Source organism: Macrobrachium rosenbergii, chromosome 21, assembly GCF_040412425.1.
Source record: "Macrobrachium rosenbergii isolate ZJJX-2024 chromosome 21, ASM4041242v1, whole genome shotgun sequence".
NCBI classification, from domain to species: Eukaryota; Metazoa; Arthropoda; class Malacostraca; order Decapoda; family Palaemonidae; genus Macrobrachium; species Macrobrachium rosenbergii.
The window spans coordinates 49,087,076-49,114,707 of NC_089761.1; the positions used below are offsets into that span (position 1 = coordinate 49,087,076).

The 27,632-nt window shown below is 36.7% G+C and overlaps 1 protein-coding gene across 5 annotated transcripts in view; it reads right to left on the minus strand.

The window, feature by feature from the left end:
* Nup358 (Nucleoporin 358kD) overlaps positions 1-27,632 on the minus strand; it is a 138,835-nt gene that overhangs the window by 106,734 nt on the left and 4,469 nt on the right. For all 5 annotated transcript variants that reach the window (XM_067123801.1, XM_067123798.1, XM_067123799.1 and 2 more), the window contains exons 2-13: positions 20,707-20,932; positions 19,147-19,314; positions 18,674-18,846; positions 18,041-18,195; positions 15,194-15,314; positions 14,340-14,718; positions 13,887-14,123; positions 11,977-12,203; positions 10,323-10,480; positions 9,396-9,546; positions 9,098-9,239; positions 5,482-5,732 (exon numbers count right to left, since the gene is read on the minus strand). In XM_067123801.1, coding sequence (XP_066979902.1) covers positions 5,482-5,732; positions 9,098-9,239; positions 9,396-9,546; positions 10,323-10,480; positions 11,977-12,203; positions 13,887-14,123; positions 14,340-14,718; positions 15,194-15,314; positions 18,041-18,195; positions 18,674-18,846; positions 19,147-19,314; positions 20,707-20,932 — 2,388 coding nt within the window. The remainder of the gene's footprint in view (positions 1-5,481; positions 5,733-9,097; positions 9,240-9,395; positions 9,547-10,322; positions 10,481-11,976; positions 12,204-13,886; positions 14,124-14,339; positions 14,719-15,193; positions 15,315-18,040; positions 18,196-18,673; positions 18,847-19,146; positions 19,315-20,706; positions 20,933-27,632) is intronic.

Sequence of the window (27,632 nt, forward strand, 5' to 3'; positions counted from 1 at the left end):
ATATCACAATTTACTGTAGAAAAGTTGAATTTTGTAATTACAGTTTTATTATTATTATTTATTTGAAAATTAGTACAGTAATACTTCGATCTTACATGATTCGAGTTGTGCGAATTCACACACACACACACGAACTTTTCACTGGAACCTAACTAATGGGCATACCCGATTTTTTCACAGACACAAAATTCTTGAGAAACCCTACAGAAGTGGTTATGTTTAATTTTTGAGGTAATTTACAAGTTTTCATGCTTTTAAGTATAAAATCTGAATGAAAAATGCATTTCATACTTTTGTGTAAAATCTGTATGAAAAATGCATTTCATGCTTTTATGTGTAAAATCTGTATGAAAAATCCATTTCATGCTTTTATGTGTAAAATCTGTATGAATAATACATTTCAAGCTTTTATGTGTAAAACCTGTATGAAAAATGCATTTCATGCTTTCATGTGTAAAATCTGTATGGAAAATGTATTATTTTTAGTTTTGTACATGCATAAATATGATGCAAAGGTAATTTCAGCACATTCAGTTAGTGTACTTTTACAAGATGTGATACCAATTTGCAAAGTTACTGCACTTTTCAAAGATGATACCCCTGCAGAAAATGCATTTAATGTTTGAAGTACATTTATAAGTTTTCATGCTTTTAACTGTAAAATCGATGTGGAAAATTTATATTTATATTTTTGTACATAAATATCATACAAGTCTTTGTCACCATGACCTTGAGCTGAGGTTGTTCAGTCGCGCTCGTTTGATCAAATGAATTCGTTAATGTAATATCAGAGATGTAACTAAGAGTTGTATAAGTGTCATTCTTTGAAAATTACTCTGTTAACCTCGGAGAAAAGTGCTGGTGCAATCTGTATGTGCATGTAATTACAGCACATTCAGTTGGTGTACTTTTACAAGATGTGATACCCTTAGTTACTGCACTTTTCAAAGATGATAGCCCTGCAGGAAGTGTACTTAATTTTTAAGTACTATTTTATAAATTCTTGTGTTTTTAGGTGTAAAATCAGAATGGAAAATTTGTATTTATATATTTGCGCATAAATACGATACAAAAGCAGTGCAGTACAGTTACTGTATTACAGTATATGTCTCTCTCTCTCTCTCTCTCTCTCATTCGTAGTTAGCGCTCAAACATATTTTTACAACTTATTTCTCTGTACGTCATTGATTGAATTTTACCTGAAATGTACTATCTTCTACGAACAATATGTACATGTTTTCGATATTTTAGGGAACTGTACCTTTGTTATGACTGTGACGCATGACGTTTTGCCTAATGACGCAAAGAAAACGGCTTTACTCTAAGTGAAAAAGAAAACGGCATCCTAAGAATTAGGGGTAACATTAGTATACGTACGCACCTACTGCAAATGCGCTATTATGAAACTGTGCAATACTCAATTTTTATGTCAACCATTTACTGTATTTCTTTTTTAAGGGTAATAAGCTAAATTTTAAATAAAATTACACTAACTTTAGTTCATTTAAAAGTTAGCTTAATACTTTGGGAGCATGATTAGGGTCATATTTAGTACTTAAACTCTGGAAATAAACATTTATTAGCATTTTTAAAGACCATGCCAAGCTTACGAGAAAATTCACCTTGCACGAGGGGCTCCGGAACCTAACCTCGCGTAAGTTCGAAGCATGACTGTACTTATTATTTGGTAAATCATTTATTTATCACACAACATACATGTAACCATAAAAATTCTCTCATCTCAGAGAGAGAGAGAGAGAGAGAGAGAGAGAGAGAGAGAGAGAGAGAGAGAGAGAGAGAGAGAGAGAGAGAGAGAGAGAGAGAGAGAGAGAGAGAGAGAGAGAGAGAGAGAGAGAGAGAGAGATATTTTTATTATTTAATGTTATTTAATTTACGCACAAAAGTTTGAAAATTTATAAATCACATAAAAATGTAAAACACTTTTGCAGGGTTTCTCAAGGATTCGCAAATGTCACATCTGTGAAAAAATCGCCTATGACAATTAGTTTGCGTGTCTGTGAATTCACGCAACTTGAATCGTATAGGATCGAGGTATTACTGTAGACTTCTCTCGGAGGTCCCAAGCACTATCCCTCACAGTATCCTGAAGGAAGAGGTAATGAGGATCCAACAGTGAAAATATAAGAGCCAACTTCTGGGTCTGAGTGACTCCTTTAGTGGTAAAGGAGCACCATAATCCTCTTTTCTTCAACTCCCCCAAAGATAAAAGAGCCCCAAGCTCAAGAGAGCCATCCCTCATGGCTTTGTCTGCACAAGACAGGACTCTAGCCAGTCCGAGGCAAAGTCTCCCACCAAGTCCTTGCAATCCTCAATGCCCAGTCAAAGAAAATTAAAACTTCAAACACATTGAAGAGGTCCTTGACAAGGTGGTCCAGTTCAGCTGACAAAAATATTATTGTCGCCGATGAGAACACCGAGCGTCGAGAAGAGTCGATGAGGCCAGAGAGGTCCCCTTGGGAGGAGAAAGGTTACCTCCTACAGACTAAGCGCATGGGACGAAAGGCAAAGGAAGCCCTACCTTGCTCATTCTTAGTAGAAAGCCAATCTCCAATCTCCTTGAGTGCCTTCTTGGCAGACAAGGAAAGCACCATCTGGGGAACCTAGATCTGTCATCTGGATGGTTCCTCATCAGGAAAGTCGAGGCAGGCGAGACCTGAAAGGTGGGAAAGCTCGCCAGCAAATATTGAAGGAGAGCTGCATAGGCTGAAGGAGGGGCAGGTTCTGGGTCTAACTCTTCTTCTGAGGAGGCCGGAGACAGGTTCAAATCATGAGAAGTCTTGGAGGCAGATGGAACTCTCTTTAGCAAGCTCACAATCTCAGCTAACTGCAGTTCAATAGTTGCAAATGAGGGCTCGTCTTGGTCTAAAGAAAGTGACCCACAGTTCGAAGCGGGTGCTTGGCATTCAGGAGCTGGAGACTGGTACTGAAGAGTTGGTGCCGGGCACTCAGGAGCTGGTGTTGGGCGCTTAGGAAGGGCGCCAGGCGCTTGGGAAGTGGTGCCAAGCACTCAGGAGGCGCCGAGTTTGGATGAAAATGACAGGCACCTGACAGAGTTCATTGGGCGCTTGGGGGCCAAGTAAGGGCGCTCAGGAGAGGTCTTTGGGCTGTCCCATGCAGAGAGTGGATGTCGGACCAAGGCAGAGACTGAGGGGTCCACAGCAAAACTGCAGGAAGGCTGTGGGTTGATACAGCAGCCAACATCATCTGCATGCCTCTGCAGAGGATAAGATGCATCAGGAAAGTACTTGCGGCGCCTCCTGTCAGTGCTGGAATCCTCAGAACTGGACAATACTTAGTGCACATCCAGTGAGACACCTTTCCAGCAGCTGTCTGCCGATACCTGGGAAAGCACAACAGGCCCTACTGTGGGGGGCAACCAACCATGGGCAAACTCAACCAGCCTCCCTTGGACTTCTGGTATGTCTGCTCCCAGGTGCAGGGAAGCAGGACAGGGACCTTCTTCTTGGAGAACTGGTAGGACGAGCAGCCACCTACTCCACTTCACTGTCACTTTATCTGTACGCACTTTCTCCATTAACACCTTCAGTGATGCCCCTAACTCTGCCACTGTATTCACTACTAGGTTAATTTTCTCATCAAGCCTAGACTGGAAACTGGCAATGGCATCAGGGTCGGAAGCAAGGGTGCCAGGCACGGGGGTAGGCGAAAGAAAAGTAGGAGGACTAGTACTAGGAGAAAAAGCAGGAAAAGGGGAAGAAGGATTAGCAGGGCTATCTTCTAACCTACGTTTAGGCGTAGAGTCTAGGCTAAGTGAAGCTTGTCTATCGGCTCTAGAGGCCCCCTTCCTCTTCCTATCCCTTTCTAACTTGTCAAGGTGAGATTTAAGTACCTTCCACTTTTTCTCATCCAAATCATGACATTCAGCACACATTTTCTCCTTACTACATTCCTGCCCCATACACTTACTGCAAATTATACAGGAATCATATGAAGATTTGATCAATCTGGTTTTGCAACCTTTGCTACAGTAGTGAAAACTAGAAGAATCAGACATAAGAACAAAAACTAGAAAACTGATCCTAAAAGCTTGAAGGCTACTCAAAATAAGCAAAAATACTTCACTGAAAACCAATAAAAAAGAGCTGCTGCAAACATCCGATGTTTAGTCGAGAGCTGGCAGAAACACAATGAGGTTATCTGCTAAGTCATTCCCAGTACTCCCGATGGTGGTCAGGGCTAGTCACCTATACAAAGCAACTGAAGTGCTACGATGATTTTTAAAAAAAGGCTGCCATGCGAGTTAGAAACTATAGCTATGTGATTACATGGTAAGTTACTTATACGAAAACTTGCATTTTCAGTTACTGAGCAATAAAGTAGAAAATGCCTGGAACACAATTAATACTAACAATAGAAAAGTATTCAACTCCTGAACAATGAAGTTAAGTCAGTGGTTCTCAGTCAATGTACACTAGACTGTAGTAGTACTGTCTGATACACAATTGTTGAGTAAGGTGACATCCGAGACCAAAAATGTGGGTAATTATGCTTGATGGGGTCCTTCCAGCCAATTGAGAACAGAACTATTTCATATTTTTATTTGGCTCTCTGAGAACATAATGCTTCACTCTTGTAATTATGGTAATCCACATCCAAGACCAAACATTTCATGTTTTTACATACAACCAGAAGTCAAAACCTGGCTTGACTAACTGAAGATTATGATGCTAATACGTACTAAAATTCGTACAAAATCTGTATGCTGCTGTATCGGTTTTTATTACCTAGTCTCATATGAATAAAATTGCTGCCATTTCTAAACAACCTTCTCTCATACTTAGAACTGATTCTTACCATGACGAATTCTTCCAAACCAAATTCTGAAATACATCCTATTAACTAATTCTAAAATTTTGTGGAAAATCATGAAACTAATAAGCAACTGTATTCCAAGCTGGGGTCTCCAAACTTATGATGCAACTGACCCCTTCCTGGAATCCCTGATCCCTATCAACCCCATGTACGAGAAAAAAGGTTATGAATATTTTACATTTACACAGACTAAAAGACTACAATCCTAATTTACCAGGTGTTACTGTGGTCTGATGTCATGCAACTTGCATTTCCTACTTCCAACATTTATAAATTATCATGACTAAATTACCATTATGTTCAAGAAAACATAACACAAAATACTGAGAATGACTTGTCATATATTAATGATATATGTAGCAGAACTTGTACTTTACTGTATCATTTAGTGTATTTTCATTTCTTGAAAGAATGTCACCGTATGACCCAAATAAATTAAATTTTCTCTACTACAAAAGTAGAGAAAAACACTGAGCAAAACAGAAATATGAATACACAATAGTTCATTTCCTCCTTATTAACAAAATGAACAGCTCTACACTGAGCATGCTCCTTGGCTAACAAAAAATACAAAAGTGAATATACTATAGTTCATTTCCCATATAAACTGAATGAGCAGTTCTGTACCTGTCTGGTTATTCTAGAACCATTCCTGTTATCCCTAACAGGAGTGCTGAACATGTGCAAGGCCTGGGACCCATTATTCACGTGTCCATTTGTGAGATCAAGACGAGACTGGGAATCATCAGATAGAGACTCTGTGTCATCTTCCCTTTGCACAGATACATCTGGGTTTAGGGTGATATGAGATAATCTTTTCTCCACATCCTCAAGCTGCTGGCTTAGTTTTGTGTTTAGAGGATGACACCGGTCAATGTCTGGAATTAAACAGTTCAACATATAAATTAAATGCTCTCAACATAAGTTGTTTTGCTATAATTCTTATAACTATAAAAATATTAGAGAAAAGTATGCAAATATGATGAAAACTGCAGAGAAAGATATAATGACTTTGAAAACTAGGGCACTCTGTTTCCCCCTTTTTAGCAGTAAGGAAATATATGAGTGTAAAAGTGAAACATTACTGAATATTTGCAAAGCTCATAAATACTAGTAAACTTACTTATAAATTTTCCTCATTTCCTTATTTTATCAATAGATTGCCATATCTTTTGACATGTTAGGCATGCGTTCCCACCCACCTCCAAAAATCATCAGGCCTTATAATGAAGAGGCCTGGGTCAAGTTCAATCACTGGACTACTAACAAATGGTTTCAAAGATGCTGTGCCAAACATACAGTACAACCTACACAACTGGTTCCTAGATTACTAATTTTTCAGCTAGAAAAGAAAATATTACCTAACCAATAATATACAGTATAATAGTAAAGCAGTCTTTTCTTCACACAAATGATCATTATAATAGTAAACTCCAGCCCTTATATGTGAACAAACTTTTAGTCACTTATACACCCAGTTAGTCTCCACAGATACAAGAGCAATAAATTAAAATTTTACTCAGTAACTAGGCAAGAGATTTTTAACCTTCTACCTTCGAAGTATCTTTAGTTCTATGTTGTATACATAATGTGCACACATACATTAGTTCTTAAATAGTGATTCTGACCACAAATAATGTCACTTGGTTCACCACAGTTTCATTTTGTTGTGCAATCTTTTGATCCAGAGTATGCACATCTGGAGTTGCTGCAGCATTTCTTCCTTCCTTACTGAAGTTTTGCATTGTAATGGTTTAGGTATATAAGGTCTCACATGTCTATCTGGACCTAGAATTTTAAAATTTTCAATGAAAGACCTTATCTTTCAAATTTTTTTTATTTTTAAAGGTTTCTTTTTTCCTTCCTTAGAATATTAGACTACTTCATCTTTGGGTAACATAGTGTGCTCCCATACACTATTCTCTATGTATGTTTCAACACTTAATTTTCTTTAGTTATCTTGGCACTATTGCAATATAACTCCCAGACTGACTTTCAGTAGTTGTTTCAACCAACCATGTTTTTTTCCTATTATTAGTCTACTTATTAGGCACTTAATCAGCAAACCAAAATGGGTCAAGGTTGAATTCTGTATGGATTTTTTTCTTTACCTCACACTATTTTATTTCTATCCCTTTTCACTTAACTGGATTAGTGCAGAAGTCAAAGGATAGTTTTACAAAAGTGTAGTCAGACCAGCAATGGAAAATGGATGTGAGAGAGATAAGATAAAAAATCGATATATTAGAGGAACGGGTAAGGTAGGGAAGTATCATAATGGTCCAGGAAAGAAAAATACAGTGATTTAATCATGTTATGCAGAGAGATCTTCTGCGTAAAAGGGTTATGAGCAAGGAGGTGGTGGGAAACATAAGAGGAAGGCCCAACTTCAGATGGGAGGATAAAACAGCAAATGACACGCAGGAGAAAGGTCTAAGAAGCCAGGATACATTGGACAAATGAAGGTGGAGAAAGCTCATAGGAAACAGCGACCACTATTGATATATTTCATCTTAACCTTTCATTTCTCAATTCATCTCAATACTGTTTTGTAACCTGTCCTAATTTTACATCCTCATTCATATGCTTCATCTGCAGGCCAATAGTAATGTCCATAATTACAATCAGTTTTATTCAGTTCACTCTAATAATTATCACATCATATTAGTTCACTGCCACTGATCTCTGTTTGACCTAAACCATTATCTTATTTCATGTCAATGTTCCAATAAGTTTTTGCAATATTTGCATATCACATACACAGCACATTTTCAGCTGTTTCATACATTTCCATAGTAACTCTTCAGATTTTAATTTATTCTATGAAGGATTATTAACTTTCATGGTTTTTGCATAGCATACGTCATAATCTCTTATCATAATGCCATAAGTTTTTTTAGGTTACATTTTTAAGAAAGATGAGAGCAGGAGAAGTTGGCAAAAGAAAGCATATTGCTGGGACTGCTAGCCGTGAGCATTGCCTGATAAAGTTTTGTAACCTGAGGATTTTTTTGTGGGGGCTGTCATAAATTTGCATTGTCTTAAGTTGCACCTGTTGTAAGAAAATGCTTATCTATAACTATTCAAGGACAGGGCTGCACAGATAACAAATTACTGATATCAATGAATATGCATTTTAATTAATATGCATAGATAACAAATTACTGATATCAATTAATATGTCACTGTTATCATTGCTTATCCAGAAAGAATGTTTGGGGAAATAGTAACTGGAGCAGTGTGTTGGTGCTAGTAGCTACAAAATTTCTACAGTACTAATCAGGTCTAATTTAAAAATGTACCACTTCAAATTAAGGTTCCATTTTCCTTTAAGCTTCAAGCTCATTAAATCAATGCTCTATTCTTTGTCCTTTTTCATGTTGCTCCTTGATTTTCTAGATCATAAGGCATTTCAGATCATTTCATCATGGGGGTTGACTATATCTTATACTGCAGATCTGTCATTCTAAATACTTATTTGTTACCAAGTTATCTCACCTAATACATCACGCATATTTAATAATCAGTATTAAAACACTATAAAAGTTAAGTCATCTGGTTTGGTTTATTATGCATCAAGCAAGAGAAAAACCACTGACATTTATGCAATACAGCTCACTTATTCTCTTAAGTTTGTAATCAGAAAACCCCTTACATATCAAAGTTACTAAAACAGGAGCAATAATCGCTATAGTTGCTGTATGTATCCTACTGTTAATTCCCCTTAAGGAAGACTTTCTGCAGTATGCCATACACAGCACACTGGGATAGGTACTGTACTACAAGATTCTCTTCTTTCTTACTTTTTTGACCCAATACCTTTCCACCTCAGTATCCAACTTCCTCAGCTTTATCATACTTCATCATACTTATCATACTTTACCATACATTAAAGAACAAATCCATCAAGCAAGCCTTGAGATAGGTAGCCTGACTTGGTGGTCTCGATAGGATACTTCAAAATAAGAGCATCAATTCTACATTAATTTAACAACAAATTAGCTTGAAAAGTGTAGTATGTCCTATTTTCTTGACTCATATAGATCTTGCATGAAGGATTTTTTTTTTTTAATTAACAAAAATTAGAGCAAAACGAGTTGGATGATTAAGAGACAGAAATGAACAAATGAAATATAAAACACACATGGTAAATTAACTTGGGCAAAGGGTGCATAAAACAACCTTCACCACTATCTACAATGCTTCATACAAGTTTCAATTAACTAATACACACAATACATACCTGGCATGCGTAGTCTGTCAAGCGTGAGGTAGAGAGTATCTCGTGCTTGCCGTAAGAGACTTGTGTACTGTGATCGCATTTCTGGTGTTAAAGATTCTGCACAACTTTCAGTTAATAGTCCCTGAGCTTGTTCTTTGTAGAGCTAAAATATTTTTAACATAAGCAAGCATTAATACGTGGATACTTTATAAGTGTATCAAGTTACCTCCCATCAATATCTCATATACTCAATCATTAAAGCATACAATAAACATTAATCCATTTTTCAAGCAATTAAAATAAGTGGAGGTTATCTTACCATTGCCCTTTCATACGAAGCATCTGGACTCTTCAGATTTCCCAGGGCTTGTATGGCCTCCTGTTTCTTTCCTGCATGAACCAATCTCATAGCAAGGAAATACTTTCCCTCCTCTTGAACTTTTTCAATTTCACTGGGACTTAAACTTTCACTGAAAGAGAAAGAAAATTCTTCATATAACTAACCTTAAATTCTTACCAATTCTATGGCCTCCAGTAAGTGTTCTTCCACTTTTTCTATTCTGCAAGGAGTAAGAATATTGATAGGACTAAGTACCACTATAAAATGGTACATGCATCAACCACTGCCTCAACTCAAAATGCCTCATTATCACTGCCTTTAACTTTACCTTTACCCACTCTATTGTTTTACTCAGTATTTTATTATCTTTCCTTCTAATACAGATATCTATATATAGACAAGACTATGAAGAAGGTGCTCTTCTTACCTAGGATAAACAGGCCTGTTTACATCATTATTCACTAACACCCTACTTCAACCCTAACACTTTACATTACTCCCCGATGCTTGTTATTAAAAATAACTAACTTTGTAATTTACAATAATATTCTATGAAATTTATTTTTTATGCTAATACTATAATCTTGAGAAAACCTTGATATGAATACAAACAAGATATTGATTAAAATTCATAAAAAAGGCAAAAAACTAAAAAAAGCTCTACTGAACAGATAAAAATTAAACGAATTGTAGTATACTAGTATTACAATACAGACAATTAAAAGGCAATAACACAATAAAAATGGCACTAGGGGCTTAAAATCTTCTATACATAAAAATTTTCTAAGCATTGCATAATAAAATAAAAGCAGTATTGTATAGGCAAATACAAGTCAATTTCAAAGATTTTTTACAAAATAGTACAAAAGGTACACTAAACTGTAAAAATAAACAACATTTAATTACCTTTGTACAACAAACAGCCTATTTCTGAGAACAATGGTGTTGGTATTACGGCCAACTTTTTGACACAAACTCAATACACAGTCCCAGTAGTGCTTGGCTCTTTCCTCTAAAGCTTCCACCTCGCTGCGACAACTTCCATCACTCTTTGCTATTTGTGCCTGTAGAAAAGACCACATCGTCACTGACATTTTCCCTTAACCCAAAGGACAAAATTCATGGCATTAATTATGATAATGAGCTAGCATATCACTGATTTAACCTGACCTTAGGGTGAACTATATGTACAAGGCTCCATAAGTCAAATCCAGTACTATATTCTCATTAAAGAAAAATAAAACAGTATAATAACCAGGCACTATAAAAAGGGGAGGGGGAGGGGACAGACAAAAATCAAAAGTCAATAATCAATGCAGTTGGGAACAAACCCTATTCATTATTTTTATTTGGAAGTTCAACCAGCCCACTGAGCTAATTCATTTAGTTTTTATTAAAGCTTAGATTTTATTTAATTAAATTAAATTACAGTTTTGAAAAATTTTATAACTGGGTTAATGAAAAATGATGGGGATTAACAACTCCTCTGACTGGTTTTTCAAAACTGGTCAGAATTATGCTTTGAACATTTGCAGAAAATATTTTTAACTGTTGGTTTTACTCTACAGTCTGCACATATAGAGATTGGATCATATAGGCCCAATCTGTTGGTATATATTGTATGGTGTGAACCTTCACCTCTTATATGTTACATTGCACTCTGTTTACAGTTTTCTGAGGTATATGTATAATTTTTAGATAAATATTCTAAGTACAGTATGCAAGTTCATATCTTATAATCAAAAGAAGAAGTTGATCTCTTATTGGAGAAAATTATATACTCAAATTGGAAAACTATGTCTATTGACTAACTGGTAAAGATTTTGCTGGTGAATCATTTGCCTGTACTTTGACTGCACTATACACTACAGGGAGTCCCCGGTTATCAGCAGGGGTTCCGTTTCTAAGGGTGTGATGATAACCAAAAATCGCGGTTCAAACAAAAGTCGGCAATTTCAGTGCTTTTTTGGCAATTTTCGGTTATCGGCACCTATATTAGGTATGTATTGGGGCCAATACCCAATTATCAGCGCCAATAAGTGGAAATCGGCAATTTTCGGCGCCAAATATTGCCGATTTTCCTCGCTAGACAAGCCCCATAAAACCGGATCGGTGTTAACCGAGCCCGCCGTTAACTGGGGACTGCCTGTACTACTGTCATGAAGAGTTACAGGTGGTTCACCACTTTAAACCAGGACAGAAGGATGATTTAAAAGCTCCAGCACACTGAGTTCCTCATTATGAATTGGACCCTGATTTACAGTTTTCTGAGGCTGAACTGTGCATCTGACATCCATATTCTTAAAAAAGTTGCTTTGTACAGCATTGTCAAGCCTGATCTATCAGCTCCCCAATTTGTGAGATAACTTATTTATCAAAGTTAATGCATTTCTGCATTTGGCTTTCATATCCCTTACATAAGCTCTCAAATCAATTTCAAATCTTAGAATACTGATAAAAGTATAAAGCAAAATAATTTGTATTTTCAAAAATTTCTTACAATTTGACAAATTCAAGACAAAAGTTTTTGCCGAACTTTACAAAAAATATCAACTCTTACCCATTTAGTGAAACACTGGGCTAGATGTGCCATCAAGATGAGATCAATCCCATGATTTCCTATAGCACGGATTACTTCCAGGCCCCTTTGTAGGATCATACGTAACTTGTTTAATCTGTGATGAGCACGATTGGTGAAGAGGGTGTATGCTGCATTCCACCATTCAGCTTGCTCACTTGTGTTCAAGACAGAGGTTACAACTGTTGGTAAGGATGCAGGAGGTGGACCTAGGAGGAAACAAATTTAGTTGACAGTTAATTCTATAATACCTTCCATAACATATTTATATAATGGAATCCATAAAATATTAGTGGAAAAAAGCGACATTTCCAAAAACATCTTTTTAACCATGAAATTGTCATTAAACTCAATGTCACTTTACATTTTTGAGTATTAAGATTAAGATGCAAGAAAAATACAAGACATCATAATTAAAAGCATCTCTTTAACCCTCATTAACAGAGAAAGCAGAGTGGAAAGGGAACAAAATGTGGTGCAAAATTTGGTTGAATTACCCTTCCTTTGCTAACCTATGCCTAAAACTTATAATCCACAACAAAAATAAAACTGCAATGTTAAATAAAAATTCCTTATATATACTTCACTTGAAAGGGCACCTATAAATACTGTACTACTCTTCAGCATGAAAAAAGCCTCAGTCAAGATGTTGTCAGGGTGCCAACTCTTGCCCATTATAATAGAAAGTATCACCACATGCAAATGATCAATAAAGCACAGAGTAATGCAAATGATTAATGAAATGCACCTGCAGGACCCTTTTCACTTATGGAAAATCCATAGTCTAGGACAGTCTAACTAATCCCTTCTCATTTTCTGATTTATGAACACACAGTTCCTCAAGAAGCCAACACAATCATCCTTAATGTTTTGGAACTGTTGTGAGCAAATCACATTGTTTGAGACAGCTGTCCCATTAAATGCACAACATTTTGATAAACACAAATAATTGGTGCAATGCTACAGAGCTAGTTATATGCACAAATGACAAGGTACGGCATAATGTAAGCACACATTGTAAGTCAATAAAACTAACCAATAAAGAATGAAGCATTAGCATATACTCTGTTCTATTCCAAAAAAATTCCTCAAAACAATAAGTTACCAAACTGTAACATGTAAAACACTCAAAACTACTCCTCACCTATATGGTCTACCCATCCTACTAACTACATCCAAACATAGTAGAACTTAAGGGAGTGCTGCATAAGTCAAAAGAAAACAGGGAACACCTGCAGGGGAGGGGACAGAGCCATGACATATCCATAACTTAAAAATTAGCAAATTATGCCACCATGTACCTGTTGGGAACCAAAGGGAATTTAAATGAATACTAGGAATTCACACGAATATGAAGCCCAACAACAATTTCAGTGAGAACCAAACTAAATACTGGTGGTGCAGTAAAACACCAGCCAATAAACACATCACATGCATTGCAAATTCACAAGATCTATTTACCAACACTCCCTCCCAATCATTTTTTTTGCAGCCCCAAGGTACCCTCCCTCTACCACCACCCCTCATATCCATGGTCCCATCTTGATCTTTTCAACCTACCCAACCACCTTAACCCTTTTCTTCGATGCCTTGAAACAGCAAAAAAACAGTATCCCAAGCAACCCTGTAACCAGCAAAACAACAATCTACTCCCCTCTGCAGTGCATGTGCATCTGACACAGGAAATTTCCCACGTTTCCAATATATTTCCACCTATGAAACCTATCCTATACATGCAACATCCAGTCCTACACATTACTACACCCATTGTCATTCTATTACTATTTCTAAGATTTAAAAGTAGCTGTTTAATTAAGCAAATATGATCACTGAAACTTTTACAATCATCCAACCCCTTCCAAAGTGAATGACTGCAAATAACATGAACTTACCATGAGCATCTTTTGAAGCCGCTTTCTGACAAAATACTGTAGCCACCAAAAACGCCAAGAGATCAAGATGGCATAGCGTTTCTGCAGCCCCTGTATTAATCTTATTTGATGAAAACTGAAGGCCCTCAAAGAGCGCAAATGAGTAGTAGGGCTGCGGTTCCTTAAGGTTACTTGGTGCTTGCTGTATACACAACCATACCATATCTCTTAAACTTGAGCAGTACATACTTCCCACCACTGTAGAAGAGAAATGCAGAACAGCAATTAACCTTCATTTTCAATTTTGTAATTCCAGAGCAACTATTTTCAACTTAATAATTTCTGCATTTCCTATCAGAGGCCAAAACTGTCAATGTAACTGATTTAACAAGAACAAATGACTTTAACAGATCACTGAAAAAAAATCTTTAAGCTGTTTACATGATTCTCTTGAGGGACCAACAATATACTCACCAGAATCCCACTTTTTAACTTGCTCAGGTTCAGGGTATGCTAACACAGCAGTGTAAAATTTGTCATCATTCATGAAGAAGCTGCTCTCCATGGTATTACTGTAAGAACTGCCAAATATTGTTGTGAAGATATTTGCCTGAGCTTCTGTGTTACTAATTTTCTGCTTTATGGTCTCTAGGAACTGCGATTTCTCCCCTTCTGTCTTGGCCATGTGATGCAAGACATGATAAGCCTGCGACAACCTGTGACAGGCTAATTTATACCAAAACTGTTCTTGAGAGGTCTGAGATTTAGATGGGTGGCCACCTTCAGATGGTCGGAAACGACAAGCATGAAACAGAAGAGCCCCAGCACTTGTATTGGTCTGTAACAGACTCTCCTAAAATTGAGAAAATTTTTTAAGTGATAATAAAGGAATAAATATCTATAAATTGCACTTAAGTAAAACCATACAATATCAGGTAAACAGACTTGAGGATTTTGGATATTAATAAACTGCACTTTTTTATTAATAAACTGCACTTTTTTTAGCATGACAAAACAAATCACCAACAACAATAGCAGTCTTTATCATCTGTGTATATCCCTTTAAAATTATCTCCCACCCCACATATACTTTACTACCATAGCTTTTCAAATGCAAACTTTAACCATTTTATCAGAGAAAGAGCAATTATACACTTATAAATTAAGCATGATAGACAGGATCTAAGCTATACCAAGTTTTATTTCCATCAGAAATTCTGACATTTATGTTCAAGTGATTCTTTTCACCATAATTAAAAGTCTAAAATACCCCAAATTCTAACAGAACAAAATTTCACCTAAAACAGTATTTCTCCAATATATCTTACCTTCTTTGAGCTATGTAACAGGATACTAGCCATATGCATATATAGCTGTCCAACCATTAATTTCCCAAAGACCTGATCTTCACCAACTATTTTCAGTGATGTCATTAATGCCTGATCAAACCTGCAAGTATAATAAAATCATTTAAATGTGTATAAACAAAATACTTTCCTGAATGATGCTTTAATATTCTAAAGTAGTTTACCTAAGACAATTCAATCATCTCACTAACCTCTCATGGCTGACAAAAAATTCTCCTACAAAGCATGAACTGAATTGAACTAAATATAGAATTTAGGCCAAAGGCCAAGCGCTGGGACCTATAAGGTTATTCTGAACTGAAAGGGAATTGAGAATAGAAAGGTGTAACAGGAGGAAAACCTCGCAGTTGCCTATGAATCAACTGTTAGGAGAGGGTGGAAAGCAAGATTGAAGAGAATTTGAGAGGAGGTACAGACAAAGGAACAAAAGGGGTGCAGCTAGGGGTCGAAAGCACGCAGCAAAGAACCTTAAGTAATGCCTACAGTATACTACGAGGTGCACTGGTGGCACTACCCCACCTTATGGGGTATATGGTGTGAAACTTGAACCAAGAGTTAGCTGTCAATATACAGCTTGGTGAAGAAGGACTACAAAAAAGACAGAAATCAGAGCGGCTCAGGATAATGGATATAAAAAAAGCCATGTATCACTACTATGGAATTCCAAGAAAGTTACGATGTAGGCAATAGTCTTTTATGGCACAGTAACTACAGTACAGCCAGACAAACATAAATGATAAAACAAGTAAAAACCAAAGTAGAAGACAAACAACAACAGCTGGAGGATGAAGGAACATTACATAACCCTTCAATATTTCCTACTACAGGCTGACCATGGCAGTGTATATTATTCATAAATACTAATATTATGATTATCAGGCAGCCTCAACAGACCAGTGAGTAAACCTCTTTATGTGGAATATAATGTAAAACAGTGAACGTCAAAAAGTCAATTTAACTAACTAGATTTATAACTACTGTAATATACAAACATTAATATGCAGTAATACCTCAATCATACGCAATTTGAGTTGCACGAATTCACAGACACGCACGCTTTTCATTGGGACCTAACTAATTGGCATGTGCAATTTTTTCAGACATGAAATTTGTAAAATTCCCAAGAAACCCTGCAGAAGTGTTTATGTTTAATCTTTCCATGTAAAATCTATATTAAAAAATGTATTATTTTTATTTTTGTACATGCATCAATATGATACAATGGTAAATACAGCATGTACAGTTAGTGTTCTTTTACAAGGTGTGACACCCATTCGCAAAGTTACTACACTTTTCAAAGATGATACCCCTGCAGAAAGTGTTTGTTTAATTTTTGAAGTACACATATAAGTTTTCATTATCCTAAGTATAAAATTGGTTTGGAAAATTTGTATTATTTATATTTTTGTAAAGAAATATGATACAAAGGCAATAACTGTATTATGCCCATTCATAGTCACTAGGACCTCTTGTGATCTCAAGATGAGGTTGTTCATTTGATTTGATAAAATGAATTTGCTAACATATTAAAACATATCAAGAGACATTACTAAGAGCTGTATTAGCGTCATTCTTTGAAAATTACTTTGTTAACCTCCAAGAAAAGTGCTGGTGCAATCTGTATGTACAGCATATGTAACTGCAGCATGTACAGTTAGCGTACTTTTAGATGTGTTACCCATTTGCAAAGTTACTGCACTTTTCAAAGATGTGATACCCTGCAGAAGGTGTTTGATTAATTTTTTAAGTATTTTGTAAGTTATCATGCTTTTAAGTGAAATTCAGCATGGAAAATTTGTATTACGGCCCAATATTTTTAAAGTGCGTATGTATGTCTCTCTCTCTCTCTCTCATTTATGTTAGCGCTCACACACATTTTTACAACTTATTATTTCTCTGCATGTCTTTACCTGTACAGTACATAATTCTGAACTGGTTGAATTTTAGCTTTACCATCTGCGAACATTAAGTACGTTTATTTTACTGTGTGCCTTCGTTATGACTGACTATTGAAGTTTACCTAGTGACGCAAAGAAAACAATGCGCTAGTGTGGCAAATACAGTACCCATTACAATACTGTACTCTATTTTTAGTCAACCTTTTATTTTTTTTTTTTAAGGGTAATGTATTAAGAACCCCCGTATTTGCGTTCTCCCGATTCGCAGATTTCTCTGTGGAACACATATACATATTATTTGCAGAAAATACGCCCATTCGTGATATTTTTCACTAAGAAATAATCATTAAAATTACTGTATTTTCATATTTTCATGACTAAATGTACTTTTTGTGATAAAACTATTAAAATACTCGAAGTATAAGCATTTGTAGAGTTTTTTTTTGTGTTTGAACTATCAAAATGACAGTTATAAGTGTTTTTAGAGGGGTTTTAAGTATTCATGGATTTTAGCTATGGGGGTACGATTCTCCCGCATATATGGGGGTTTACTGTAACTTTAATTTTATTTAAAAGCTAGCCTAATACTTTGGGAGCAAAACTAGGGTCATATTCAGTGTTTAAACTTTAGAAATAAGCATTTATTACCATTTTTTTAGTTACCGTACCAAACTTACACAAATCCCCACCTTGCACGAGGGGTTCTGGAACCTAGCCTCGGGTAAGTTTGAGGTATTACTGTATAATCAAAACCTCAGAGGCAAACATTTCTTAATACACAATCTTAAAATAAAAAGTCTACAGAAAAAACCATGCTATGACCAAATGGCCATTTACACATCTATGTGTACTTCACACAGTAAAATATACATGTGAAAATTCATTTGTCTAGTCACGTCACCCCACTTACTTGTGTAATAGTGTTGATGCATCCATGTGCGTACACTGTGATAGAAGTGCAGTACTACTGCTAGAAGCCAATGTGAGATACACAAGACGCTCCAACACTGACAAATAGTTGCGATGGAATTCAACATCATCACAATCAGCTATGTTTCGATATACCTGCAATAAATATGTAAAATATCCGTGGGACACATAAAATTTCAAAAGATTGTGATACTAACCATTCACTGGAAAATATCAATTCTAAATTTTTTAAACAAAAGTGGCCCTTAGATATGCATGCACTTCCAGGAAGGACAATTCACCAAAATATATAAAAAACAACTTGTCTTAATGATGATAGTATAAGAAAATGATCACAATACTAAACAAGTTGTCCTTACTAATACTACAGACACTAATTTGTCCAAATATAACAATTTCTACCTGAAATATTCTAAGGCCCTCAGCACAAGTGTACCTTATACCTTTAATAGAGCAGCTCTGAAAAAAAAATTGCTAGGTAATGAAGCTAAAAAGTAATTTGCAATCCAACACATGACACATTAAAGCAGTTAACAAATGAACATCTATTACGAGACCAAGTTAATAATAATTATATATAGACATAGTATACCAAACCTCAAAATTTCCTTACCTCACTAGAATCACACAGGGCTTGATACCATTCTAAGGAATCAGGAAATGCTTTCCTAGCTTCAATTTGGAATCCGTATTTATAGGCCTCCTTTTCTTTGCCTTTCCAGTCTTTATACAACTGTAACAGGCTTGTATATAGCTTGACTCTTAAAGGATTAGCCTTAATTTCATCTGAAAAATATACAGTATTAAAGTACTGCCCATACAACACAATACTACAGGTTACTGTAAAACTTGCATTTAATCTTAAGTTCTTTACATTTCCAATTACAATAATGTTGCTTTGTCATATTTTCAGGACCTACCATGGCACAGTCATCTGTTATGTACAAATGTTACAAAAAACTTGACAATGCCTACCCAAATTCAGATTTAATTTACTGAAAAAAGCTATTTAAACTAAGGCATACAATATATCATGGCATACAATATATCAAACTCACAATACAACAAACACACATGGTTACATACCAAAATAGAGCTTCTCCAGCTCTTCACGGGAACTAGTACTTGAACTACTAATGATGGCTTCACGTAATCTAATAACATTCTCATGATGTGGGAAAAGACGATCCCCTTCATCAGCCCAGTATAACCGAACTGAAGCATCACAAGGAACATCACAGTACAATTCACAAACTGAAAGATACATTTAGATCATGACCAGAGATGCAAGAGTGGCTGAAATTGGGGCTGCATAGCTAGACCACTCTCAAAAAGTATTAAAAAAGCTGATACTGTACACTACAGACAACCTTAAATCTGTTTGTAGGAATACCAACACATTAAACAACTATTTATTTTATTCTTCATAGTTCTAAGACCAATGCGCAGTCTCCTGATATTCTATGTTAGAGTACAATTAACCTAACTGGATGAAAACAACCATTTCCCTGGAGACTTGTGTGCTGGTCAGCTACAAAGTTTTGTTTTATGTGAATTGTAAGTGTAACCAGCAAAACGTTTGATACTGGCCGCAAGCCTATTTGCTGTGTGTGGATTATTCCCAAGAGCAATGAGCACAAATACTGTATTTAAATTCAACAAAATGTTTACTTTGTTTTTTTACTGAAAATATACATTTTGCCTGTGTCTAGATTTTAAGCACACCCAGTAGTAGTAGTTTATGAAATGTGGCATCAATACAAACCTTAGCCACGTACACGATTTCAAGTTTTCTCTTTTTTTTTTATTCTTTTGACTTGTCTTCCATCCTAGTAACAGGCAAAATAATCAAATAAAAATTCCATGATAGCCAAATTTTCTAACGGATACACCTGTCTGAGGATTAGAACCAGCTTCTCTAACAAGATTAACCTTTGAGATTCTGATTACGGTTGATATCCACTTTTTAACCCTGTGATTCTGATGACGACTATGGTTACTGTCATTGAAAGAAATTTTTAATAAACTCACCATAAATAATAAAAAGTGCCCAACCAATATGACATATAATGATGCGTCTTGTTGTGACGGAGATCAATACCCCTATACAGTACTGTATATTCTGCTCTGTGAATTTACACACTCAAGAATATTTTCTTATTTTTAATGTGCATTGTGGTATTATGTGGCTCGGTAACTGAAACCTTGTAATAATGTAGTCAACTGGTGGTAGGTGCGTCAATAGGGTGAACCCTCACTCACCTTATTATCAAGCACTTTTTCCTTCAGCATCAGACTCTAAGAGTGGTTGGGGTCTGATTTTGTCAAAAACTTGAGATTTTAATTTTATTTTAAAATAATGTTCAATGTGTCATTGTTGACTTAACTACAGTGTATTGGGTTTTGGATGTTGCATCAAAACAGAAACTAGGGGTTAACAATACAGTACAATTTCAATAATGTTAACAAAATTTCTTGACAAATGATGCAGGCAGTGAGGAGGAGGGTACCGCTTTGAGCAGAGAAAACATTCTGTTTAGTTAAAGCAGGTTGGTGCAACTGGGACAGTTCCATACAGGAAAAGGCATTTTATAGTAAATGGGCTGTAAAGGAAGAACTTAACTCTAAAGAGCAACTGCAACTTACTTTTTAAAACAAGATCCCTTTGGCCCTCTCCTAATTCATACGCAGTTTTGTACGCTTGAACAGCTTTTTCTTTCATGTTTAATGACTCAAAAATCTGTCCCAGTAGGCGATGTGCATCATTGGCCTTTGGGCGCACTGAAAGAAACTCTGACAGGTAACGACGTGCACTTTCATATTCTCCAACATTGTAGTACATACGAGCTATGTTGTATCCTCGTACTTTACGCTGAAAAAAGGAGAAAAGTCCACCTTAGAAAACCAATCAGGAAAATATACCTTACAATAACAATATTGTATACAATTTTTACCACACTGCATTTAATACAGTTAAACTGTTCCAAACAACTAAATAAGCTATTATAACCAAATTGATCTCTCTACTTGATACAGATGATAATAGGCAATACAATATGTGCAGTACTGTCTTGGCAATCTGTTAATTCTATAGCATAACTTCCAACAGTTAACAAATTTTTCACAAAAACTGGATGTGGAAAGAAATTACATCCATCACTAGGAAATAACATCCCTCCCTCAACAGAGCAAAAACTTATCAATCATGCACAAGGCCTGTACACTACTCTGCAGCTAAGACATGGACTACAAATAAGAAAATGAAGTGCATTAGGATCATATGAACAAGGAAGATGAGGAGTAACATGGTGTCCTGTGGCTACAAAAATGAAATCTCATATGCATAAGGGACAAGGAACAATTAAAAAAGCTGTAGATATTGAAGCAGACATGAAGTAAGGCCAATGACTTTACAAAGTTAGGTGTTTAACCAAGGCATTGGGTTATTTTCTAGTTGTTATTGGTATAATCAATCAAATATACACTCCCATATTCTTCTGCAGTGATGTGATCCAAATTTGACAATACAGTGTTAATACAGATTTTTTATAATGTAGCCACAGTTACACTCTCATGGTCCCCTCCAGGGATCTTTTTGTCGGACTTGGTGTGTAATGATAATGGCCAACTTATGTTGTAGTCACATCTGTGCAACATCTGTTCAAGTGGGACATAGTGAAAGCCGAGGCAGCCGTTAGGACAGAAGAAGAAGAAGAAGAAGAAGAAGAAGAAGAAAGAAGAAGAATAACAATCTGGCAAACCATTAATAATGAAGAATTAGTCACATATTATTCAGAAGATGAAACCTATTCATAAGGAACAAGCCCACAAAGTGTTCCTCATTCAAGCTGACTTCAATATATTTTCCTATCCATGCATATCAATATAAATCATGTTACATTTGACAGATATTAAGTAGGTAAATAATAGCTTGCTCTCAAAATCTCAACTCCATTATCTTTTATTTGCAGCTAGTATACGAGCGCTGTTTAGGATGCTGTATGGTATAAATTAAAAAAAAAAAGTAAAATAGCAATGGGTTACATTAACTGAAATAAAACAATGGCATTGACCTCTACACCTCTAACAATTGAGGGAAATGAGGTATCACTGCTTTTCATTTGAATTCTACTTCTAGTGACCACTCCTGACTTGCTGCAAATAGAAGGCCATAGTGTCAAAACCTGAGGCAAAACAAAACGGATTGTCTTTTTGTATTCCCACCCTGAATAGATGTAGATCTAACAGATGAGCTATAGACTGGTTCATTATGTCGATAATTACATAAAATTAATTATTTGTAAAGTAGAAACAATACGAATATCAAGAAAATGAAAGAATTTCAAGCTAACAACTCAGTCCCAATAACTGATGTGGAAGCTGCGATGAAACCTCTATAAAATAATAATAATAATAATAATAATAATAATAATAATAATAATAATAATAATGATACTGTAATAATATTATTAAAGTTACTGCGAATGATAATGCAATCAAGGGGACGATGACAAATCCAACTCGCCATCATTGATAATTGCTGAAGCCTAGGATGGGTACTAACAAGGCCAAGAGAGACAAGGTCCACCCAATTGGGTGGAGTCGCCTCACACCTGGGGTAACTACGTAGACGATGACGTATCATAGAGGTACCTGCTCATTACGGCAATTCATCTGCTGATACAGTAAGAGACAGACAAATCTCTGCCTACATGGTGATCTGGCGGGAAGTGAGGAGACCTTCTCTTTCTTTTGGCCTTGGGTACTAATATCAATTAGTGAATATGTCATATGTAAACATCTCTTCACTGTGGGTGGAGCATCATGACATCATAGGTTTACGTCACTACTATGTTCAATTCCCTTACCTGCAATTTTGATGGCTCTGGCATAGGAAACACACTTTTACTCTGATAAGTACCAGAACTACTGGACTTAGGTACTAAATAATAGTTGCAAAAATTAGGTAGGGTTATAAAATATACACTTGCCAACTTTCACCTTCATCCGATGCTTTGATGAAAAGGTGTTGCTGAAAAACAGTGTTTCATCAGCTGTAAATCCCTTAGTAGTGGCAGATTTGGCCATTCTTTGTCTTGTGCTCCATGCAAATCTTCAATCTTGCTCCCATTTGAATAATTTTCGATACAATCAAAATTACTCTTCTTTCACACACACCAATTCTAATGTTCATTATCAACACAAGCCTCCACTCAATCACAACCATAATGATACTAATATACTCCTTAGCTAACAACACAGTGAAGAAAAAGGGTGTCATTTTAAGAAGTCTTCAAAACCTGCTGTCCTTATCTAATTTTGGAACCCTTAGAACTCCCAGATTCATTGACTAGCACCTGTCATATAGACTCACTAGTCAGGGAGATAACTGACAAATGACAAACTAGACACCAAAAGATAAGGACCACCATGAGGTCACTAAGCAACATCTATGCCAACTGTCTTTCTCAGTCCCTTGCCAATCTTGGTTGAAAGGGCAACAAAACAATGCCACCTTCCCTTTATGCTAAAGGTAAATGTTCTCTTAAGTCTCCAAAGTTCCACCATTTGACCTTTGATCCTAATACAGGAAGAAGATATACCCTAAATTGGCTCACGACAGTTGAGGGCAAAGATATATAACAACTTAGACAACAATCACAACATAATCTAATGGGGGCATCTCAATTTTTGAAACTCACTGACAATAGGTGTGGTGACAACCAGTTTGAGACTTTTGTGAAGGACTCTGAGTTCCTCACAACAGGGAATGAGGTGAGGTTGATGACAGAGAAAGGAACCATAAAAGAATTGACAGGCTATCTTTGGGGCTTCTAAACTGAACCACTTGTGGCCCCAAGGCATTATGGGGTTGGAGACCCATCATCACCCTAAGCAAATTAAATCAATACCTTCAGTACCTTTTTGGATAGAGACTGCTTTTTTGGATGTGGTGATGAACCAAAACCACAACTTCCTTGTATATGCAAACCTGAAAAAACACCTATTTTAAGGCCATGGTTCATTGGGTTTCAAGGGTACTATACAGTAATCTATTTCTCAAGGACTGGCAGTCTTCTAATTTAGGTCTATTCAGGCTGCTTTCAGGGGTTCAACCCATTCTGGCCCATTACTTTCTGGGATCACATAGGCAAGGAATCAGACTGGGAACCCAGCTGACACCCTTCTGGATCAAGACTGTGGATTCAGTTCAGATGGGGCACTATGGTAGCTCACAAATGGGATTGTTGATCTCTCAAAAACGCTGTTCCAACTCTGCTTGCTGAGGTTCTGCCAGAACAGGGTCCTTCAGTCCTAACAGATCCCATGAAACCATGAGAAGACTCCTCTCCCAAGAAAGGACAACACACAGGCCTAGTCTCGTGCTCGCTCACAGGAACATGGTGTACAAACCAGTCACCAAGGAAGGTCATCCCTCACTTCTTGGCTCAAAGGCACAAGTGTTGTCTATCAGCATGGACCCCTGTTACCTGGGCATGATATCCAACTTCTCCCAATTTTATCCAGATCCCCACGTTGAGGCAAAAGACAAGGCGTCCGATTCTGTTCTGAGCAACAGCATCTCCGATGCCGGAATCACCCAGCTCTCGAGGGCCAAGCTGACACCAAGGCAAACACTGACCTTGGGGCTGTTGTCTGTCCAAAGCACAAGGTTCTGAACTTTGTAGATAGCGTCACACAGACAAAACAAGAGGTACTTCCTGGAGGAATGATGGATGGGCATCTGAAAATACTCATCTTTCAGATCCACCAAAAGCATGAAGCCACCCTCTAATGGGATCCAACACAAAACATGTTGCTTCTATCTAGAGTAGTGTCTGTTGCAAAAACCAGTTCAAGAAAGAGGCTGATGACTGGTTAATACCCCAGTTGAATTCTTTAGCAAGAAAGCCACTTATACAAACCCAGAGAAAGACCATCTAGGACTTCCAGCACAATCTTTCCCAGCTTCACCCTCCCCTCTACTGACAAGGCTGAAGCATTGGTAGATCCAATAGCATAGGCCAGAAACTGAATCAGATTCCAAAAGGGGGAAGGATGGCACTCATGATAGTTTGTAACTGTTCTGGTTGAAACAAATTACCCTGGGGTCTGCTCCATGTCACTACCAACTAGCCTATGTCCTGACAAGCATCCTCCTACCCACAGCAGCTTAAAAGGTATGGGAAGACTCCCAGCCATTTAGAGATGAAGAAACTTGGGTTCCTTGTGGCACTTTTATGGAGTTTTGAACCTGCCTGATACTGGACACTGAAAGCTTGGCTGCAGTGCCCAAACATCCTAAACGCCTTGAAGGAGACTGTAAAGTAGATCGAGGTGTCTCAGTCATCAGAAAACCTCTTCTCCACTAATACCTAAACTTTCCTCTTTGGAGAGAATAAAGAGGAACTCCAGGATGATCTGTTCCACAGTGAGACGACTATTCTGCCAAAACCTGTTGAAAGAGCATAACAGGGAGACATCTTCTCAGGAAGTGTCTGCCCATAGGTCTGGACTTTTGAGTCTCCTCTGACATATGCTACCTCTAGAGTTTTACCCTATCAACCTGCATTTGAGACTTAGTGACAGAGAAATAGCAAACATGTTCAACCAAAAGTCAAGCCACAGTGTTGCCGGGAGGCCAAGACAGCTGACAAGTCGACCCAAAAAGAGTAGCCTCTACATCCTTTTAGCAAATCTACAGAGTTAAATAGTTTGCTCAATTAGCCGGACAACAGGGAACCATGATCAAATGGTAACCATGACGGTCAGAATGACTGTCTTACACTTGGAGCTTCTCCATGAGATCATTAAGCTCACGAATGAGCCTAACAATCTATTGAAAGTGCCATTCCTACTCAGCCATGAGGAGGAACCTCAAGTCCTAACAGATTCATGAATTTCCCAAGGTACAAGTTGGATCCTCCTCAAATCGGCCTCAGTGCAAAGAAATTGAATAACAAACAAGAATTAGCTTAGCCTACACTATGTTCGTATACATATACAATAGCCTAGCCTACATTACACTGTACTCTGTATTCACATAATATGATAAGAACATCGACATAAGGAATATGCACCTTTTCCATGGATCTTTTAAAATGTTATGCTTTAATTCACTGTATCCAATAATACTGTATATATTATATTGCTTTTGTATTATAAATTGTGATCACAGCGATCAATGTTTGCTTTGGAAATCGATTACGCGGTAAGTTTATTTCGCTGTGTTTAACTCAGTTCCGAAAGCTTTTCTTGCTTCTAGTTAGCATAAATGAATCTCTAGATACTTCATCTATATGGGGCAAGGTTATTTTTCATTATTATATGAAGTGTTTTCAAGTTGAAATATAACTTAAATACATCTCACTGTTAAATTAATTTAGCTATTTTTTTTTTTAATAGATGACGTTGGCCATTTTGGGGGCATGTTTGTGTAAAAAAAAATTAAGATTCCGTTCGCTATTTTCACTTGATTTCATCATAATACGAGCTAAACGTATTTATCGTCTATCGGCGTAAAAATAGTAGTAATTTGTGTTCTTTCATGACCAGTAGTTTTGATTAAAATAGTTCCTCTCCAATTTTAATTACGGTCGAGTTTCATCCATGTTGACGATGCACGATAATTTATATAGTCATTACCAGCTTGAACATGGTTTTCTCAGCTTTAGCTACAACTTGCAGCTTAAATTTAACAGTATATTTCCTTGCCAATCTTTTATCCATACTGAATAAGGGTGTAATGTACAAATATATCAGTCCTATTCCACTTAACTTCATTTGTACTATAACTACGGTAATTGTTGATTACCGTCACGATGGTTGAAATTGAAGCAAAATGGCTGTTATCCGATTCAGTTATAAGCAAAATAAGTTTCTCGTTCAGTTGTTTATGGCTGTACGCATTTACTCAAGAGTATAACGTTACTAACAATACTTTTATAATTCTCTTTTACCTTTTTAACTAGATGGGATAAAGCTAGACTGAGGAAAAGAAGGTGGTCTATTAAAATTTGGTCTCTCACTGCCTGATTGTACGCTGCTGCCTGAGGCTGCGGGAAATTTAAAAATATTTTCTTAATATTGTCGTATCGGTATTAATTGCTTACCCCATTGAATTATCGTATGGCGAATTATCGTAACTTGAGCACTACCTGGGTACCCGAGTATTTTAATAGTTTTATAAAAAAAAAGTGCATTTAGTCATGAAAATGACATGAAAATACAGTAATTACTGAATACTTCTCAGTGAAAAATACAGCAAATGGGCAAGTTTTCAGCGAATAATGCATTTATATGTTGCACAGAGATATCCCCGAATAGGCGAGTCCATGAATCGTGAGACCACGAATACGGGCACTGTGCTTCAGAAGCACTGCGTACACTGAGGTAGCAGGTTCCTAGTCTAAGCCTGGCACTCGGGGGCTGGTGCTGGGTGCTTGGGAAAAGCAGATGGGCGCTTGCAAGAACTAGACAGGCATTTAGGCACAAAATACTGGCACTCAACAACAGAGCGCTTGGGTGAAAAATACTCTGGACTGTCCCAAGCGCTGCAGGAAGGTTGTGGG